The sequence below is a fragment of the Sus scrofa genome, chromosome 3 (genome assembly GCF_000003025.6).
Source record: "Sus scrofa isolate TJ Tabasco breed Duroc chromosome 3, Sscrofa11.1, whole genome shotgun sequence".
Classification (NCBI taxonomy): Eukaryota; Metazoa; Chordata; class Mammalia; order Artiodactyla; family Suidae; genus Sus; species Sus scrofa.
The window spans coordinates 76,836,974-76,853,231 of NC_010445.4; the positions used below are offsets into that span (position 1 = coordinate 76,836,974).

Below are 16,258 nucleotides of genomic sequence, written 5' to 3' on the forward strand. Positions count from 1 at the left end.
CTCGAGCTACCCCTTGGATTCTGTGCAACCTCTCTCCCCACCCTCCGGGTGCCCTGTTCCCCACCCCCCTCTTCCGCCAGCGGCCGGCACCGCCCTCTGTCCCTCCCCTCCCCCTCCCCCGTGGGGCGCTGACTCGCCCGGCTGCCACGTCTCACTGATGACATCACCAGGGCCTCTTGGCCTTAGCCAATCCGCTAGGGGGAGTCCGAGCGAAGTCCTAGCCAGCGAGTCAGCGGGGAGGGGAGAAGGGAGGGGCGGAGCGGGGGGAGTAAGATAGGGGGGCATGGGGCGGGCGACAACCCCTCAAATACGCATGCCCCAGAGGCGCGGGGCTTGGCGGGAAGCTGAGTCCGGATCGCGACACCGCATTGTCGTTCCCCAGCGCCTGCTGCCGAGCTTGCAACTCTCTTTCCCGGCATGCCACGCGGTGCGGCCGCCCTTTGGGCTGTGTAAAGGCCCCTCGGTCTAAGGCTTTCCTATTTCCTGGTTCGCCGGCGGCCATTTTGGGTGGAAGCGACAGCTGAGTGGTGGCTGCTGCTGATTGTGTTCTAAGGGGACGGAGTGGGGGGAAGACGTTTGCTCTCCCGGAACAGCCTATCTCATTCCTCTCCTTCGACTACCCGTGGCGCGGAGAGTCAGGGCGGCGGCTGCAGCAGCAAGGGCGGCGGTGGTGGCGGCGGCGGCAGCAGCTGCAGTGACATGTCCAGCATGAATCCCGAATAGTGAGTGCAGGAGAGCACCGGTTGGCTGTGTCCGTGGGCCAGCTCGGGAAAGCTTAGGGGGGGCGAGGAGAGTGAGGGCCTTGGCCAGGATGAGGGGAAGGTGATGGGGCAGGACAGGTTAGCGGCGGGGAGTCGGGCCCCATTGTTTGACGGAGGAGGGGCGGTCGGGGGGAGGGGTCGGGCCGGAGGGGTAAGCGGCCCTGGCCTGGACCCAGTCTGGTTGGAGGGCCTGAGTGCCAGGTCGGTGCGGAGGAACAGTCTGTTAAGGGGGTTGGGGCGTTGGGGAGTTGGTGGTGGGTTGGGAAGGGGTAGCTTCTTTTGGAAGCAGTGGTTTGTGAAGGAGGACTTGTTTTTGAGGGGAGGAGATGGGTGGGAGAACTCTCCTAGAGGGCACTGTCAGACCCTGCGCCCGCATCCTGCGGAGCTGTCAGAACCGTCGGGGTGGAAACCAGCTTTACTTGTAAATCTTGAGCTTGTTGGCTCTCACTTCTACCTTCCCCGTCAGGTTGCAGGTAATATGGATGCTTTTCAGGACTGCGTGGGATTGAGGGGAATGAGTAGATGGTGAAAATCGATATAAAATTTTTAGTTCTTTTTTAGTTATTTCTTGGAGTTCTTTACCAACTCCTCGGGTCATTGCCTTCCTAAAAACCTGGCATTTGTGAGAAATTTTTTTAGAGGACACTGAAGTCATTTTGTCTTGTATAGGTCAAGAGAAAAACAGAACAGGAGCACTAAAACCTAGGGATATCTTTGGTTGGTACCAAATTAAAGGGAATTTTAATTTTCTGCCAAGTTGAAAGGGAAACGAATGGGCCCTATGATCTGTAGGTTTTGGATTACCTACTTGAATGCTTGCAAATAGGGAATGAGGTTCCATGACATGTCATGAAAAGTTAATGCATTTCTTTTTCTTGCTTACTCAAAAAGTCGCCACAGCAGATGTGACACACCTGGCACCTTTTCTGGGAACTGGTGTGTTCACTTTCCTTGGGAAGACTTTATTGGGCTCTCATTAATGGCCCTAAAAAAAAAACCTTCTACATTTTGCATATGTACATTAATGAATAATTGGGGGAGATTTGTTATTCCTCTTCAGTGTCAGAGGGCTTTGGGGGAGGGGAGAATTATTTTAAAGCAAAACCCAGTATTTGTCCTAAATGTTGAGTTTATTTTCTTCTTCGGTCAATTACTGCTAAACTTTTCCCCTAAAAAGGTCCACCCATCAGTTTAGCTGACTGTCATGTGTGTGTCACATGGCTCTTGCAAAATGCATTCTGACTTCAAGTTTTGTAATACTGTGGTTTGATGCTGAAATATCCCTTTTTTTGTACTAAACAGAAGCCATAGTAATTTATTAAAACTTTGTATACTTTAAGACGTTGAGGATAGTGTTCTGATAGTGTCATATTTGCTCTGTCGGCACTTTCCTATTAAGGGCTCCAAGGAGAAAGTTGGTTTTGCATAGTTGGGCAGAGTTGAACTTGAGGTTCCTAACTAGTTTTCCTGGCAACAATAAAGTACATGGATTTTCCATTTTATGGAAGTTCGTCTTCTATTCAGGAAGTTTCTTGTATTTGCTACTTATGTTTAGTACTGTAAATAGGTTTTGAGGATTAACTGAACAGAACCCTGACAAATGATTTAGACTGTGAATCATTCTGTTTCCCCTTTTGTAAAATAGGACAATAGTGATTATTTCTATCAGGGTAGCTGTGAGGCTCAAGTATGTGTAAAAGAATTTGGTAAATTGTAACAGCACTCTGGGTGATATACATCATTATCATGTAAGGCATTCCCGTGGTGCCAGTATTTAGGAATGTAATCCTTATCCTCAAGGAATTTATAATGGAATATAAAAGATAGATTTTATATATGTTAAATACCAGAAGAAATGGCAAGTTCCAGATGTGTGGCATGGGTTGGAACAACAAGATTTTAAAGAATAGTGTAGGGTTATGTTTGGCTAGTAGGGTTCAGGAAGACTTTATAGAAAACAAACCAGTAAAGGAATTATTAGCAATAGATTTGGAGAAGCAGGAGGGAATAAGGAGGATTGTTCAAGGGGGAAGAAGAAAGAACGATGGTTAAATAGCAAGAATAGTTATTCTTAAGTAAATACGGTGCTAAACCATTCTTTCTTTAGAGGACTCTAGATTAATGGCCGCAACAGAATCAAACCCAGAAATTTTTATATTTTTATGGCATTGAGGATGCCAGTACGTGGGCTACTGTATTTATATTCTAGACAGTTTCTAGTAAAATCACTTAAGAGTTTGGGAAAACCTTTGAAAAAGCACTAGTGGCAGGGTGAGAGGAGGTGGTGTTTTATTATGCAAGGTCACAAGAGCAACTAGCAAGTAGATTTTTAGCAATCTGACTCAAGTGGTTTCTTCTTTTTGTCTTTAATATAATACAGAGTTTGTTACCGTCGTAAAAGTAATTAGAGAAAAATTGCAAAATAGAGAAAAAGAAATTCTTAGAGTTTAATCACCCAAATACAAGTCCATTTGCTTTTAAGCCTTGTGCTAAACTTTAAAATCATGTTTTTTTCTTAAGTTAAAACTTTTAATGGATGAGTGCCTTTCATGATTCCACAATGTTATCCTAATAGCTAATATTTATGGCTATTTATGGCATATCGGGTACAGTATAGTACATTATAATGTATGCTATAGCATGCACTTTATATATATGCAAATATGAAAGAATAGTATACCAGGTAATAATGTTTAAAGGTGCAACCTAAATATTCTTTGTTTTGGTTCATCATCTATTTATTTATCCTTTTAGAAACTTTTAAAATCTGCTTTATGAGTGCTGTTCAATTTGGTAATGAAAATGAGTTCTTGATAAAAGAAAAAGTTTAGTTTTCTTAGTATGAACAGGATTTTAGATGTATATAGGTATGAAATATATTACCTCTTGGTAGTTTTATTTCTGAATGCTTTTATGTTATGATCTTTAAGTTGTAATCTTTGGTTTAGTAGTAAGGAGAATAAGAAATACATCAATTAGTGATTAAATTTTAAGCTTTCTCTGACTACTTTCCATGTTATTTGGCTGATTTGGGAGAAATGGTGACCCTTCGTTATTTTTATAGTAGAAATTAAGGTAATGACTGACTCATTTGAACTTCAGGTACTACAAACAAAAACAGAATACAACTGGATGTGGAATCTGAAGTGGTAGGAAAAAAATAGATAAAAAGGATCAGGACTTTTTTTTTTCCCCTGGAGATTTGAAGAAAGATTTTGATTTTTCTGAGTGAGGTGGCAAAGCAGGCAGTGATTATTGTGGCACCCTGGTTAAAAAATATTTAACATGATTCTCATACCAGAGACATTTTTCCTAATCCATTAGCTTCTAGTGGATTTTTTTTTTAGTGTCAAGAAAATCATTTTGGCTGCTTCATCTGTGAGGAATGTGTTGAGAATAAAGTATGTGTATCTATCATGAATATACCAGTTAACTACAGTAAGAAGAATATATGTAGTGGTCTACTTGGATAAAATAGTTTAATGCAGAAAAATTTCATTAAAAAAATTAACCTTGGGAGTTCCCATCATGGTGCAGTGGAAACAAATCTGACTAGGAACCATGAGGTTGTGGGTTCAATCCCTGGCCTCGCTCAGTGGATTAAGGGTCCAGTGTTGCCTTGAGCTGTGGTGTAGATTGCAGATGCGGTTCCCAACTGGTGTTGCTGTGGCTGTGGTGTAGGCTAGTGGCTACAGCTCCGATTAGACCTCTATCCTGGGAACCTCCATATGCCGTGGGTGCAGCCCTCAAAAGACGAAAGACCAAAAAAATAAATAAATAAATAAATAAAATTTTAAAAGTAACCTTGTTTTTAACTCTTTTAAATATCATGGCTTAAGTTTTAGTCTCTTAAACTTTGTTTTCTGTTACAGTAGATTCAAGGAACATTTAGCTTTTTTTCCCCCCCAGCACTGCGCTTTTGATAAATCTGTCTTTTAACTTAAGGGTTTGAAAGTAAGAAGTTAATCAGTTTTGTTATCTGTCTGACAGAATGTAATTTCATTAATAAGTGTATTGTTACTGCCTTTTACACTATTTTTAGTTAGAATTTTTTTTTAAATTAGAAAAGAAGCAGAAATCTACTAAAAATAGGTTATTCTTTTTGTTGGTTGTCTTGATGGCTTGGTGGTATAGGTAGTGATTTTAAAAATTCAGAAAAGTTTGAAGAAGTATTCTCACTATTCAGAATATGATTATTTAATGTCTGTAGAGAACCAACAGATGTAATTCTTTGGGTAATATGTTACCCGTAGCTATATAGACTTTCAGCTAAATAGACTCTTAAGAGTTTTGTGTGAATGAATGATCTTGTAGGATCATTTAAAGAAGATGAAATTTTGCATTTATTTGTCCTTTTCATTGTAATTAAAGTGTAGAGTGTTGATAGTTTCTTACATATTCAAGGGTGGGTATTTGGGGTTTTTTTTTCCTTAAAGATGGAAGATCTTCAGAATCAAGTGTTCTCTTGCCAACTCTTCAGTTGACTTTTAAAGAGAGTTTAGCTTTCTGAGTAGTTTTTTTTTAATCATTTTTATTTTTTCCATTAGTTGATTTTTTTATGATTTTTATTTTCTCCATTAGTTGATAAGTAATTTTATTTCTTTGAGATTTCAGCCTTTTTTTTTTAAAGACGCAATCTTAGTGATTTTCCTATGTGCTAGTATCTTTGTTAGATTCATACCGTATCAGCAGTCCTTTGACTGTGTGTGTATATGTGTTTTCTCTCCTTGGCAACTTTTGATTGAATAATATGCAGTTATACAGTTGACTGTATAATATGCTGTTTTACTCTTTGCAGTTGTGATAGTCAAGTTTCATCTTTGATAGTACGTACATATTGTATGTATACATATAGTTGTACATACACTGCATATTGACTGTGTGCATATTTCAATATGCATACGCAGTATGCAATTGACTGTATGATATGCTGTTTTACTGTTTGCAGTTGTGATGATTGTTTCATTTTTGATAATTAAGAATAGCGTCCTTTTGGTAATGTTCTATACTCTTGTCTTTTTCCTAATGTATGAAAATGGGGTTAAGTAAAATACTTTTCAAGATTTTGAGATTTTTAAAGATTTGCTAAAAAATACTTGAGTGTTTTTAAGATGAAGAGAAACCTAAAATGGGTGTAGGATGCCAGTGCCTGAGATACTTTAGATGTGTAGCTTATCGGCTTTTTACCACTCTTTGTCTAAACTTCATTTTAGAGGTTTAGTAAGAGATTTAGGCAAAATGCCCGCCTTTTTTTTTTTTTTTTTTTTTTTTTTTTTTTAATCTTACAGGGAGTGGAGAGCAGTCAGACTATTCCACTGTTTTCCTGTAGAAGGTGGGGCTGAGATTGCTTCTTTGATGTCTGGAATAGAATTTAGGGAAGAAAACCGAGCTCTTGGCTTTTCTTTGGAATCACCCTGTGTTTCAGATTATAAAAGGTTAATGGTGTCATGATATTTGGTGAAAAAACATAGTTTAGAGGCCTTAGGGAGCCAGAGAACAGGTGTTTGTTGGTTTGTTGACTAACTTAAACATGTGAAGAAAGAAGGTACAAGGATAAGTAGGAAATGAAATATTCCTTGGTCCTTTTGTGACTGATGGCATGGTTGGTCAGAACATCCTGCTTTGTTAAATCTAAGGTCGTTGATAGGTTCTAGTTAAGTTTACTCTGTTCCATATTTATAGATGCCTAATTCTGACAGATAGTGTTATCTTTGCTTACAAGGGGTTCCACTCTTTGGAAACACTATCTTTTTTTTTTTTCCTCCATTTTTGGCCTCTCCACAGCATATGGAGTTCTTGGGCAAGGGATCAGATCTGAGCCCAAGTTGCACCTTATGCTGAAACTGCAGCACTGCCAGATCCTTTAATCCACTGTACTTGGCCAGGGATCGAACCTGTGTCCTGGCACTGTAGAGACGCTGCTCATCCCGTGTGCCACAGCAGGAACTCCTGGAAGCATTATCTTTGTAATAGTAATAGCTACTATTTAATGAGTGCTTACTCTGTGTGCCTGCCATGTAGCCAGGGTCTTTATATAGGGCATTTTATGCAGTCTACACTTCAAACTAGTGAGCTTTTTTTTTTTAACAAATGAAATTGAGTTATATAGTTGAAGTTTTCCAAGAATGGTGATGGATTTAATTTGTCTGAATGTATTTTCTTTGACTAACAGTAGTAGTTAAGCGGAATTATTCTTTGACTTTTCTACTCTGCCCATAGATATTTTCCAGTAACTTGATTTAAGTTAGTTTTTAACCCATATATGGTTCTGTACTCCTAGGAGCACTTGATGAACCCTGTGGGTCTGTCCTTATGCGTATACATACTCATAACATTTCACATAAAGTGGCAAGCTGTTCACATTGCCTGAGCCTATTCATTAACCTCAAGTTAAGAATGCCCGATTAAGAAGATTGAAAACATAAAAGACAATGTTTACTACCATTCTTTTGAACTGTGGAAACCCAAGAGTGACAGAGTTTAATTTTAAATCTGGTATCCTGAACTTACTAGTTTTGAAATGTGAGATTTGTTTGGGCCTAGCTTTATTTTGATGATGACCTAGTCTGTGCTTTTCTTCTTCTTCTTTTTTTTTTTTTTTTCTTTTTATGGTCACACCTGTGGCATGTGGACGTTCCCAGGCCAGGGGTTTAACTGGAGCTGCAGCTGAGGCCCATGCCACAGCCATAGCACTACTGGATCCAAGCCACATCTGTGACCTATGCTGCAGCTTATAAGCCAGGTCTTTAACCCACTAAATGAGGCCAGGGATTGAACCCACATCCTCACAGAGACAAGGTTGGGTCCTTAACCTGCTGAGCCACAACTGGAACTTTTTTTTTTTTTTTTTTTTTTTTTTTTTCTTTTTAGGGCCGAACCTGCGACATATGGAGGTTCCCAGGCTAGAGGTTGAATCTGAGATGTAGTTGCCAGACTGTGCTACAGCCACAGCAACTCGGGATCCAAGGCACATCTGCAACCTACACCACAGCTCACAGCAATGGCCTTAACCCACTGAGCAAGGCCAGGGATCAAACCTACATCCTCATGGATGCTAGTCAGATTCATTAACCGCTGAGCCATGATAGGAAGTCTTTTTTTTTTTTTTGATGCTTAACTTTTGGTTTCTCATTAAGTTACTAATATATAAGGTGTTTTCAAGATTTTTGAAACAGACATTCAGTTTATAGAACGTTAGTGTTCACATTAAGAACAATAAACCATCTCTTCGGTATCTTTACTACCTTAAAATTCATATGGATGTAGTTAGGATAAACTAGCTAAATGTAACATATAGTCTTAAGCGAATTAGATGGAATAGCTAGATTTATAAAAGGACATTTGAAACAACTTTGTCAACTTACACTGTGGATAATTATTTACTGCTTAATTTGTAGGTTGATGGCTGGCATCTGTCCTCATGAAGAGCAGTTGGGTTTATCACTTATTAAAGCTAATGAATTCTGAACTCCAAAATTTACCGTGCTCTTTTGAGCTGAGCTAACTTATTCTCTACTAAGACGAATATTCTAAGTTAATTTAAGCAATGAATCACACTTTTCTTTATATTTAGTCAGGTTCTGTGTGCTCGTTCATAGATGGTTTGATTCATTCTGCTAGATTTTATATGTAAGATTTAACATATTTACTGACTTTTTAATCATCTGAGTATATAAAATATATCACTGAGGGAATGTGGTGAGAAATTAAAAAAAAAAAGCGGTTGTCAGTTCAGACCAGCGCTTTACATAAGTCGTTTTCCCTTTTGAGCCTGTTTTGGTTTTTTTTTTTTTTCATTTCATTTCTTTCTTTTTTTTTTTTTAGGGCTGCAGCAGTGGCATATGGAAGTTCCCAGGCTAGGGGTCAAATTGGAGCTGCAGCTGCCAGCCACAGCCATAGCAACACCAGATCAGAGCCACATCTTCCTTCAGCTCATGGCAACACTGGATCCTTAACCCACTGAGCGAGGCAGGGATCAAGCCTGTATTCTTATGGATACTAGTGTTGGGTTCATAACCCTCTGAATCTCAAGAGTAAACTGAACAGTGCTGTGCAGGTGTTATTTGACATGTGTATTCCAGTAAGGGATATTAGAATATATGTAAATAGCAGGTGGTTTCAATTTTTAAAGTTTTCTTACACATTTAATCATCGCACATTGATCTCTGACCTTGTCTATTTAAAAATTTTTTTCAGTACTGATTTTTTTAAGTCTTCCAATGAATGTGTATGTGTACACACACACACACACACAGTCTGATTTCCCTGGAAAAAAACTTGGTAAAGAAAACAGTCAGGCATTTCTTTCTTCTGTCATCAGACTCTGCTAGGGGTTGAGGGGATTTTATTTTTTAATTATAAAACATGGACTCTGCTTCTAGAGTCCAAATAGTTAAGATGATTGAAGCTCTAACAAGCATTGTCAATTTAATAGTGTTAACACAAATCAAATATTGTGTATTTATTTAATTTTTATTTTTTGTCTTTTTTGTCCTTTTAGGGCTGCACCCGTGGCATATGAAGGTTCCCAGGCTGGGGTGGCATCAGAGCTGTTGCTGCTAGCCTATGCCACAGCAACACGGGATCCGAGCTGTAGCTTCGACCTACACCATAGCTCACAGCAATGTCGGATACTTAACCCACTGAGTGAGGCCACGGATCGAACCCTCAACCTCATGGTTCTCATTTGGATTGGTTTCCGCTGAGCCATGACGGGAACTCCAATATTGTGATACTTTTAAAGAATAGGATGGCATAATAGTTCAGAAGATTTGGAGGAGCCTAGGATTTCTGTTATTATTGGAAAGTTATAGTTATGTTGATTTAGCTGGAGAGGAACTGATCACTGAAGAGGACTCTCCAGAACCTTATCTTAGGATAAGGTTGTCAATTTGAATTACCACTACAGTCAGAAATTTTACCTATGTATATTACTGCCCATAATCCCATAAGAAACAGTGTCCTAATTTTACAGGAGTCAGAGGCAGAGAAAAGCCAAATGGCTTGCCCAAGGGCATTCAGATTAAGCAGTAGAATTGGAATTTTAACTCAAGGGCCTGTGACTTTATAGTTCAAGTATGCTGTTCCCAGTTTACTATGTGTGGTTAACTTGAAGGCATTTAAAATTTAAGCCAGTTAATTAGGCAACTAGCATTTTTGTGGTCAGTTATGTCTAAAATTCATGATTGGAGAGGTCTTTTTTAAAATGTTAAGAAGGGCTTGTGAGGGCTTGTATTATGAATGGGTCTTTGACTTTCTTGACATTTTGTATTGGGTTGATATTTAAAGCTTCTCTCGGCTTGAAGTTAATTATTGTATCCATTCTCAGTTCTTTCTTTTTTTTTTTTTTTTTTTGTCTTTTTGCCATTTTCTTGGGCCGCTCTCGCGGCATATGGAGGTTCCCAGACTAGGGGTCGAATCGGAGCTGTAGACACCGGCCTACACCAGAGCCACAGCAACGTGGGATCCGAGCTGCGTCTGCAACCTACACCACAGCTCATGGCAACGCCGGATCGTTAACCCACTGAGCAAGGGCAGGGATCGAACCCGCAACCTCATGGTTCCTAGTCGGATTCGTTAACCACTGCGCCACGACGGGAACTCCCATTCTCAGTTTTTTCTACCCTCATGATTATTCTTGAATATTTATACTTGGGGCCTTAGAAGTCATGGATGTGTTTCTGTGAGAAGAACTTACATAAAGCAGAGAATGCCTTTCTCTTGCTGGAGAGGCAGGCACGTTTGCTGCAGACCTTGTTATGTTTTATGTGTTGCTAGACTTTGGGAGTTGTGAGCATAGTACTAACAACTGTTAGCGGGTAATTTCTGTGCTTTTACTTTAGATCTTACTGGTAAACTCCTGTGTTACTTTGTCACCCATCATTTGTACAGAAACTTTGACTGAATAGCTTCAAAGTTTTTATCTATAGCTCTTCAAGTTTTTCATCAAGTTATCTCCTGGTTTGGAGGAAGGAAGGAAAAATAATACTTGCAAATTCCTGTCCTCCTATCATGTACTAGACACAGTGCTAAATGTTTAGAGGCAATACTTATAATCTTGACCGGAGCCGAATTGGGTGGTAGAGGGTGCTAATTGAACCTTTTTGCAGGTGAGGAAATAGAGCCTCATGGTGATAGTATCCTGCCGCAAGGTCTTGTGGCTAGTGTGTGATGGAGCCTGAATTCAAATAAAGGTCTTTACAGCTTTAAAACGCATGCAGGCCTTGAAAGGTAAGGAGGTAGTGGACACTTACATCTCCTCCTTGGTGTGTTTTCCAGGAAACATTTGCTGTTATATATGTTTTAAGACCGTTTACTCTTTTGTCCTCTTGTATGGCTTACCACTTCCTTCAGAACAACAAAACTTTTCTTCATTTTCTGAATTGCAGCTTTGGATTTTTGGAACAGTGTTCTAAACTGAGCTAAAATGGAATCTAGAAAACTAATCTATTATCTCTAAATATTTTTAAATGTAGTTTTCAGGGTCAGGTATAGGGAGAGTTTTTATTTTTATTTATTTATTTATTTAGTCTTTTTGCCTTTTCTAGGGCCGCTTTCCGTGGCATATGGAGGTTCCCAGGCTAGGGGTCTAATTGGAGCTGTAGCCGCCGGCCTACACCAGAGCCACAGCAACACGGGATCCAAGCCGCATCTGGGACCTACACCACAGCTCACGGCAACGCCGGATCCTTAACCCACTGAGCAAGGCCACGGATCAAACCTGCAACCGAACGGTTTCTAGTTAACCACTGCGCCACGACAGGAACTCAAAGGGAGAGTTTTTAAAAAGTTGCTTGGCTATTTTCTTAAATATAGGAAAGACTCTTGCCCTGTCAGATTTTCGGTAATTGTTTATTTTGACTAATAGGCTGCTTTTGTGCATAGCTGAAGGTTTATTTAGTTTTTTCTTAATTTTCTTAATTTCTTAATCATAAAAGTAATATTTGTGCTATAAAGTTTAAATGATACAAAAGCGTTGGAAGTAACTAAAAGTTCTTAGCTCTTTTCTCCTGCCTGATGGTTAACTTTGAGTTGTGTTCCATGGAGCATGCTTAAAGTGACTAAAGAAGAAAAGTTGAAGTCAAACCATAATTACTGCAACTCAAGTTTTGTTAGTCATTCCACTAGAAAGGTTATAGACTAATGTGTAGTTTAATAGTGAATTAAAGTTTATTTGGCTACTATAATGGCCATAATCATGATTTTGTTTTAAATTTGTTATGTAAGCTTAGTTTTAGGCTGTTTTTCAAGTATGGCATTTATGAAAAGGTGAACTTAGATGATTCTTATCATGCAGGTGAACTTGTTCTAGGTGAAAGAACAAATGTAGGTTCCATTGAACTTGTAAAAATAGCAGGCCTTTTCTAAGGTATACTTTTATTATAGCCGACATTGTAAGTTCATGTTTTGGGGTTAATCTTTGGTTAAAAACAACTGTCATTCTCCACTATTTTAATTTTGTATTTTCTTTCTTGGTCTATTTGCAGAGGGTACGTTGAAAGTTATGTTAATGTCTTGAACTCTCTTTTAACATATTCATTGACAGATGACCTGTGTCTGAAATCCAAATTTTATTTCATAAAAGAAGAAAAGATGCTTATTCTTATTTAATCTAAAAAGTTCATATATTTGAGGCTCTTTTGGGAATGTGCCAGTGCTATCTGCATACAGCCTCGACCTACTCTACCTACTTAGACGTCATTTGTGTAAGGACAAGTATGTCGAAAGGAATTGCAAGGGTATCCACCATTGAATAAACCAATTGATGAAAATTTTTTCCTCCCCTCAAAAATTTTTTCTAATTATAGTCTTCATGCAGACTACTTTTTAAAGGTAAAAAGAAGATACCAGGAATTCCCACCGTGGCACAAGTGAATCTGACTAGGAACCATGAGGTTGCGAGTTTGATCCCTGGCTTTGCTCAGTGGGTGGGTTAAGGATCTGGCGTTTCTGTGAGCTGTGGTGTAGGTCGCAGATGAGGCTCAGATCTGGCATTGCTGTGGCTCTCGAGTAGGCTGGTGGCTACAGCTCTGATTGGACCCCTAGCCTGGGAACCTCCATATGTCTCAGATGCAGCCTTCAAAAGACCAAAAAAAAAAAAAAAGAAGATATCAAATGTAATCCTACAATTTAAAAGAGTCCATTTTTTTCCCCCAAAGCTTTCATGTGTATACAGATTTTTTTAGGGCCTCAACAGCAGCATTTGGAAGTTCTGGGCTACGGGTCGAATTGGAGCTGTGGCCACCAGCCTATACCACAGCCACAGCAAAGCCAGATCCTTAACCCTTTGAGAGAGGCTGGAGATCTAACCTGCCATCCTCATGGATACTAGTTGGATTCTTAACCTGCTGAGCCACCACAGGATCTCCTGTACAAATTTTTTTTTTTTTTTTTTTAACAAAAATGAGTTACACTAGACAAAATGTTCTGTAATCTTTTCACATAACAGTGTTTCATGTAATAGTCTCTTTTGAGATTATAGAATTCCCAGTAATTTTTTTTTTTTTTTTTTTGTCTTTTTGCTATTTCTTGGGCCGCTCCCGCGGCATATGGAGGTTCCCAGGCTAGGAGTCTAATCGGAGCTGTAGCCACTGGCTTACACCAGAGCCATAGCAACGAGGGATCCGAGCCGCTTCTGCAAACCTACACCACAGCTCTCGGCAACGCTGGATCGTTAACCCACTGAGCAAGGCCAGGGATCGAACCCACAACCTCATGGTTCCTAGTTGGATTCTTTAACCACTGAGCCACGACGGGAACTCCTTTTTTTGTTTTTGTTTTTGTTTTTGTTTTTTGACTGCACCTGTTGCCCGTGGAAGTTCCCAGGTCAGGGATCAATCCTGCGACACTGCAGTGACAGCGCTGAATCTTTAACTCGCCATGCCACAAGAGAGCTCCCCAGTAGTAGTTTAGATTCAGAAACAGTCAGATTCATCTTCTACTTCATATTTTATATATGCGGTTTGATAATTTCATGAAAAGAGAAACACTTTACCTACATAGAATTTTGAGCTGAAGTGGGTTTTAGTAATTTTTTAAAAATATTATTTCATGGGGGGAGTTCCCGTTGTGGCGCAGTGGTTAACGAATCCGACTAGGAACCATGAAGTTATGGGTTCAATCCCTGGCCTTACTCGGTGGGTTAAGGATCAGCGTTGTCGTGAGCTGTGGTGTAGATCACAGACACAGCTCGGATCCCACGTTGCTGTGGCTCTGGAGTAGCCTGGTGGCTATAGCTCCGATTAGATCCCTAGCCTGAGAACCTCCATATGCCACAGGAGCAGCCCCAGAAAAGGCAAAAAGACAAAAAAAAAAAAAAGAAAGAAAAGAAAATATATTATTTCATGGGGAGTTCCCTTGTGGCTCAGTGGTGACAAACCTCACAAGTGTCCATGAGGACACGGGTTTGATCCCTGGATCCAGCATTCCTTGTGTAGGCCGGCAGCTGCAGCTTTGATTCAACCCCTAGCCTGGGAACTAGGGGTTCCCTGTGAATGCAGCCCTAAAAAGACAGGAAAAAAAAAATTATTTCATGCTTTTACAACAGTGACTTTTTTAAAGGTACAGAAAATAATGCTTGCAAGCAAAAATGGCATAGGTATCAAGATAATGTTCAGATCATAAATAATGGAAATACAGAACCTACTACAGTATTGATGAAGTAGACCATGTGTTGACGTAAGGAGAAACTGATAGCAAAAATAATTTTTCCCTTGCTGTTATCTTTGCTACTCCACTATCCACTTGTTAAAAACCTGCTAGTTTATGGGAGTTACCATTGTGGCTAAGTGGGTTAAGAACCCAACTAGTATCCATGAGGATGTGGGTTCGATCCCTGGCCTCGCTCAGGTGGGTTAAGGAGTGGATGTTACCATGAGCAGTGGCATGGATCAGAGATGTGGCTTAGATCCTGTGTTGCTGCGGCAGTGGTGTAGGCCAGCAGCTGAAGCTCAGATTTGACTCCTAGCCTGGGAACTTCCAGATGCCGTAGGTGTGGCCCTAAAAAGCTAAATAAATAAATAAAGAGGTAATTGAAAAGTGTGTTTTTTTTAAGAATTGACTACTAATTTCTTTGAGACCATAATGTAAGCTGTAACACAGGACGCATTCATGTTTTTTCCAACCTTCTGGTTATTGAGAAATTGATCTTTAAGATAAGTGAATGATAGCACAGACAACATCTGTGGCCCAGTACTGTCCTTTATTTTAACTGGGTCCAATACCACTGATTCAGGGAATGTTTATTGAGTGTGTATTGGATGCCTAGCACTGTGCTCAGGGAAATTGGTAAATTCAGGGCATTTGTTGTGTCACAATTATTGTTAAAAACTAAGTAATTATAGTAGTATCAGTGGTATATAATGTTTCTTGCTAACCAAAATGTGAATTCTTCTTTTTTTTTTTTAATGGCCGTATCCAGGGCATATGGAAGTTCCTGGGCCAGATATTGAATCTGAGCTACAGCTGTGACCTATACTACTAATTTCTTTTGAGACCACTATGCCACTGCACCAGGCCATGAATTGAATCAGCACTTCCACAGCAACCAACCCAAGCCACTGCAGTAGGATTCTTAACCCACTGTGCCACGGTAGGAACTCCTGAAATGTAAATACTTAATGTACTCATTGTTAATGTTCAACATGGAGCATTCTTCAGAATTCGTTTGGTCTAATTAAGGAGCAAGCTCTCAATAGTATTAAAGTCAGTCAGCACTGTACTGACTAATACAAGTCGTTTTTTTATTAGGTATCAGTAATTTATTAAGGGTAAATTTTTATAATCGTTATCTACTCCCTTTTATTCTTTAGGATCTCAAACTGGAAAGGGTGTTAGTTATCAGGTTCATCCAGTGCTTCAGTCAACCCTTCTTAATGAATTGTTTAAAAGCATATTTCCTTCTGTGACCTTTATTTTGCTGATAACTAAGGCACTTTGGATTTTTTAAAAATTCTTAAGGAGTTGTTCTGTGGTGCAGTGGGTTAAGTATCCAGTGTTGTCACTGCAGTGTCTCAGGATACTGCTGCAGCAAGGGTTTGATCACTGGCATGGGAACTTCCACATGTCCTGGGCGTGGCCAAAAGAATTGTTTCCTTTAGGTATAATTAGGGACAGTAGGTATACCATGATAACTTGGTAAAACCAGAAAGATATCTTTGTTTTGTTTTGTTTGCTTTTTAGGGCTGCACCTGTGGTATATGGAGGTTCCCAGGCTAGGGGTAGAATCGGAGCTGCAGCTGCTGCCCTATACCACCGCCACAGCAGTGCATGATCCAAGCTGTGTCTGTGACCTACACCATGGCTCATGGCAATACCAGATCCTTAAACCACCGATCAGGGCCAGGGATCGAACCCACATCCTCATGGATACTAGTCGGGTTTGTAACCTGCTGAGCCACAAAGGGAACTCCCAGAAAGATGTATTTTAAGTAATACATATCACTCTGTAAACACATTGATTGTTAACAGTTGATTAATATTCACAGAGCTAATTAATC

General features: G+C 39.8%; 1 protein-coding gene across 1 annotated transcript in view; it reads left to right on the forward strand.

Moving 5' to 3' along the window:
* RAB1A (RAB1A, member RAS oncogene family) overlaps positions 700–16,258 on the forward strand; it is a 30,484-nt gene continuing 14,925 nt past the window's right edge. The window contains 1 exon segment of the mRNA NM_001031787.1: positions 700–722. Within this exon segment, the coding sequence (NP_001026957.1) occupies positions 700–722 (23 nt within the window).